The 4,551-nt window shown below is 39.2% G+C and overlaps 1 protein-coding gene across 3 annotated transcripts; it reads left to right on the top strand.

The window, feature by feature from the left end:
• The first annotated feature begins 248 nt into the window (after positions 1-248).
• LOC114183450 (PWWP domain-containing protein 3-like) lies at positions 249-3,824 on the top strand. Of its 3 annotated transcripts, none has more exons than XM_028070474.2 (2): positions 249-468; positions 700-3,824. In XM_028070474.2, the coding sequence occupies exon 2, from the start codon at positions 733-735 to the stop codon at positions 3,532-3,534; it is 2,802 nt and encodes a 933-aa protein (XP_027926275.1). In that variant the 5' UTR covers positions 249-468; positions 700-732; the 3' UTR covers positions 3,535-3,824. The 3 variants fall into 3 exon arrangements, with proteins under 3 accessions (XP_027926275.1, XP_027926274.1, XP_027926273.1); XM_028070473.2 differs by having other exon boundaries at positions 250-468; positions 665-3,824; XM_028070472.2 differs by having other exon boundaries at positions 251-468; positions 696-3,824.
• The last annotated feature ends 727 nt before the right edge of the window (positions 3,825-4,551 follow it).

A 4,551-nucleotide genomic window follows, 5' to 3' on the forward strand; every position in this document is an offset into this window, starting at 1 on the left:
AATTATTTAAAAATAAACATTAAATATTTGTAAGAAAATACAGATAATCATAGGATTTAAAAGTAAGCAGGAACCGTCTCTTACTCGAACAAGTGGGTGTTATCCCTTAATAACGTCAAAATGTAAAATATCGTAAAGTCAATTTCACTTTCCACCGCCTGACAAGCTTAGCTGTAATAACAAAAATCAAGAGAAATGAGAAGATCTGTTATCTATGCAAATCAACGGTCCAGAATTTGCTTTCTATCTCCCTCTCCGCGACTCTGACTGTGATTGCACCTTCAGTTTCTACTGAGATTAATAATATAAAAAAAAATAAAAAATTAATATTTATGTGTTGTCTTAAAATCACATTCTTGTTCTTGTATGTCAAACCGATCAGATCCTCAAGTCAATGGTTTTGATTTGAGGGTTCCTTCGCACACAAAGTAAGCTTCACCGGGACACTAGTATTCTTGGCTCTACCAGGTATTTATGCATCGTTTTCTCTTTTATTATTGTGTTCACTGATAAATTGATTCCTTTTGGCACATATGATTTTTTTATTATATTAGTATCAATTTTCTTTTTAATTTTTGGTAATATTTTAAATCCCCATATTCTGATTATTTTTTTCTCCCTCTTTATACTTTGTTCCATTCATGGAACCTCGACAAAACCCTAGGATGAGTTGATTTTCTTGCTTTTACTCGCAGCTAGGTTGATTGTTGAGAAAGGAAACTTTCTTGTTTGATGGGTACCGTGGAGGCTCCATCAAAGGTACCATCTGGGTGTTCATCGCCTTCTCCAGAGATTGACAAGAATGAGCTCAGGGAAGCTCTGTGTGCTTTGAAAAATGGGGCCTCAGAAAACGGGGTTGGTTTCATTGGTCAAGGAAACCAAGGTTTGGGGGATGGTGGGGGTGTTGAAGTGGTGAAGGACAGGGTCTCCGAGACCAAGTTTTCGGATGAGATGGGTTTTGCGGGCAGGGAAAGGGATGATAGCTGTCAAGGTTTGGCTGATTCTGAGATGAATGGGGTCTCCTCTTTGTTGAAAATGAGAGAGAGTGGTAGGAACTTGATGTTTTCTCATGGTGGTGAGAGTGATAGTACTAGGAAGTTGAACACTGAGGATGGTTCTTTTGAGGTTGGAATGGAAGGTGGGAGAGATCTGACCAAAAGTGAGAGTGAGGATAATCAAATGGGGAAAACTGTGTCTGTAGATGTTTCAATTGCTGATATAAGTGAAAACAAGGATGTGGAAATGGAAGATTTGGGTGGTGAAGGATGTGGTGGATTTTCTATTGGAGATTTTGTTTGGGGGAAAGTGAAGAGTCATCCCTGGTGGCCTGGCAGGATTTATGACCCTTCTGATGCTTCTGATTTGGCTTTGAAGCTGAGACAAAAGAATAGACTTCTTGTGGCGTATTTTGGAGATGGAACCTTTGCTTGGTGCCATCCTTCTCAATTGAAGCCATTTGAGGAGAACATTGAGGATATGGTGAAGCAGAGTGCCTCCCGGGCTTTTATCAATGCTGTACAGGAAGCTGTAAATGAGGTTGGAAGGCTTTTGGAATTGAAGATGAGTTTTACATTTGCTGTGAAAGAAACTGAATTTACTCGGCCACTGGCAGGCAATTCTGGTGTCAAAGAGAGAATTCTTATACCTGAAAATGGTACAGAGAAACTTTCCGATGTTCTCATTGATCCGGCAGAATTACTTTCTCGATTGAAACAAATTGCAGAAATTATTTCCATTGCTAATGTTCTGGAGCTGGAAATATTGAAGGCTAGGCTTTCAGCCTTTTATCTATCAAGAGGAGGTTATAGATTACCTATGTATCAGGCACCCCAGCCAATTCCTGGTCTTGAAGATAGTATAGAGGACAATAATGTAGGCAGCAGTGAGGGTGCAGTGGAAATACCTGTCCATGGACCATTTGAAGAGGACTACTCTACCGTGCCAGTGAGCCCAAAATCTGGTGCACTGAATCCACTTGGGATTTCAGGAAATAGGTTGAATCATAGGATTAAGCAGAAAAGCATTGCTGAAATTATGGGAGAGGACAAAGATGTCAATGCCAAGAATAAGGAGCGAGATGCAACTGAAAAAGTGACTGTTCGAAGGATGAGGAAAGGCACTGAGGATACAATAGTATCTAAACCTATGCAGAAGAGAAAAGAGTTGTTCCCAAATACTGATAAAAATATGGCAGGTGCCGAAAATGATGGTTATAGCTGGGGCAAGGAGATCAGTGACGATGGAGCATTAGCGCAGTTGAAAAAGAAGAAAAAGCTTTTTGGTATTGGAAAAGTTAGTAGTAGTGCAAGCAAAAAGGAAACTGATCAAGAAGGGAAGGCCAAAGGAAGCAGTGAGAAGGGTTCTCTGCCAAGAGAAAGGAAGAAAAGCAAGTACTTGTCCCCTCCTTTCACTATTCCAACCAGAGAACAGAAGAAAGGAGAGATAGAAACAGAATCCCCTAAAGTTTCTGGCAAAGATCAGGTATCAGAGCCAATGACGGGAGCTTCTGACAAACTTCTCGAGTCCCCTGTACCTTGGAAGTTGAATGGTGAGCCATTTCAGGAGAAATTTTCTGAGGGACTTACAATAGAACATGACCTTCCCGATAGCTCAAATTACCCAACATCAAAGTATGATGAGAACAAGACTATTGATACAACAAAAGTCCAGGTTCCATTGGAAGAAGTACTACGTGAAGTTCGTTGTGCAGCTATTAATCCACAAACTCCTGCGGATACCAATTCTCTTGAAAGACTTGCCGATTTTATTTTTATCTACAGAAACTGCATATATCGCCAAGGATCCAACTACAAAGTATACAAGAAGCTTAAACCTGGCAAGAAGAGAAAGAAGCCAGAATCTGATATCGGAATCCTGGGGAAAGATCAAACACAATCTGATCATATATCAGCTAATAAAGATTCAGAGCCAAAGAAACGAAGAAGAAAGAATGAGACAACTTTAGGTTTGCCTAAAGAGAAGCAATCTGCTACACCTAAGGCTAGCAAGAAGGGGACTGATAAAAATGCTGCAGGCGCTGCTACCCTTTTTGCCTCATTTGAGGCAGGATCCTCTCTGCCTTCAAAATCGGATCTTATTACACTGTATAGTAAGTTTGGTGTTCTGAATGAATCAGAAACGGCTATGTTTTCTAGTGATTACACTGCTCAAGTGTTCTTCCTGAAAGCCTCTGATGCTGAAAAGGCCTTAAGCGATTCACTGAACATGAACCCCTTCGGCTCTTCAAAAGCCACTTTCAGACTCCAGTATCTTTCTTCTGGTTCCAAGTCTGAAAAATCCAAGTCCAAAGCTTCTTCAACGAAGAAGAAAGACAAAACTCCAGCCAAGCCATCTACTTCATTGTCAACAGGTAGTGAAGCGTCCAAATTGAACTACATAAAGGAGAAACTTCAGAGTCTCACCTCAATTCTAGAAGCATCGGATGCTAAATCATCTGATATCAAGACAAAATTAGAGAGTGAGATGAAAGGGCTTTTGGAGGATGTGAACAAAATGGTTGAATCTTCTTCCTAAATAAGGCATGGAATACTAGCAATTATTTAGCTAGTAATCAGGGTAGGTAGGTATATGGTATGTTATTTCCATTTAGTTGACTGTCTTTATTTGAGGATCAATTTATTTGTCTCGTTTCTGAGCCTAGTTTTATTGAAGAGGTAAAATTACTCATATCAGTTTGTTGTGTAGGATATGTAACATGTTTTATGCATAGGCTGTATAGACACCGACATCCATTTAGATTTTCTGTCCCTTATGATACTGGTGAACAAACAGCTTTAAAAGGTATAATGTTTTCATTTCTGTAATGTTGTGTGAAACACTTTAATTCGGCATAGCTGCAACTCTTGATGATGATTGAATAGGAGAAGAGATGGTGAAACGTTTTTGTTGAAAAAGTTCTTCCCTCTGTTGGGTTGATTCTCTCGTGTAGCCTTTGTTGTGGTTATCAGTGGAACGATATGGAAGTAGTTCTGTAAAATTGGCATCCTGTGGGGTGCAACACCTCCTATTTGACTGATTCTCTCGTGTAGCTTTTATTGTGGTTTTCAATGAAACAAGAGATGTGGAAGTAGTTCTGTTAAATTGGCAATCAGGGGTTTCGACACCTGCAAAGTCCTGTGCTTTGCAATATATTGTGCTCAATATATTAGTTTGACTACGAAGGAATTGTTTGACCACATAACATATCTAAGTGCCATAAATTAATTCATGTTTGCTGTTTTAGAATATGGATGTGAAATGATCTTTTGTTGGGGATACACTGGCGGGGTCAGCTATCAATGATAGATAGTACTAGGAATAAAATCAATTATAGTCTATCATTGAAGGGAGGGATCAAACCAAAATATCAGCACTTTGGTTTACTTCTATATAAACTGTCTCTAAATAATTATGGCAGATCTCGTTTACTTAATGTAAAATTTACTTGTACATATTTTCTATCAAATTTTTATTATTTGCAGTTGTCAGCGACATTGACCAGTTCTTTATTCCCTCATCTGTACCTTTGAGGGAATGTTTTGCTGACTGCTT

The sequence above is a fragment of the Vigna unguiculata genome, chromosome 5 (assembly GCF_037176805.1).
Source record: "Vigna unguiculata cultivar grain cowpea cultivar isolate G323 ecotype 2 chromosome 5, ASM3717680v1, whole genome shotgun sequence".
In the NCBI taxonomy this organism is placed as follows: Eukaryota; Viridiplantae; Streptophyta; class Magnoliopsida; order Fabales; family Fabaceae; genus Vigna; species Vigna unguiculata.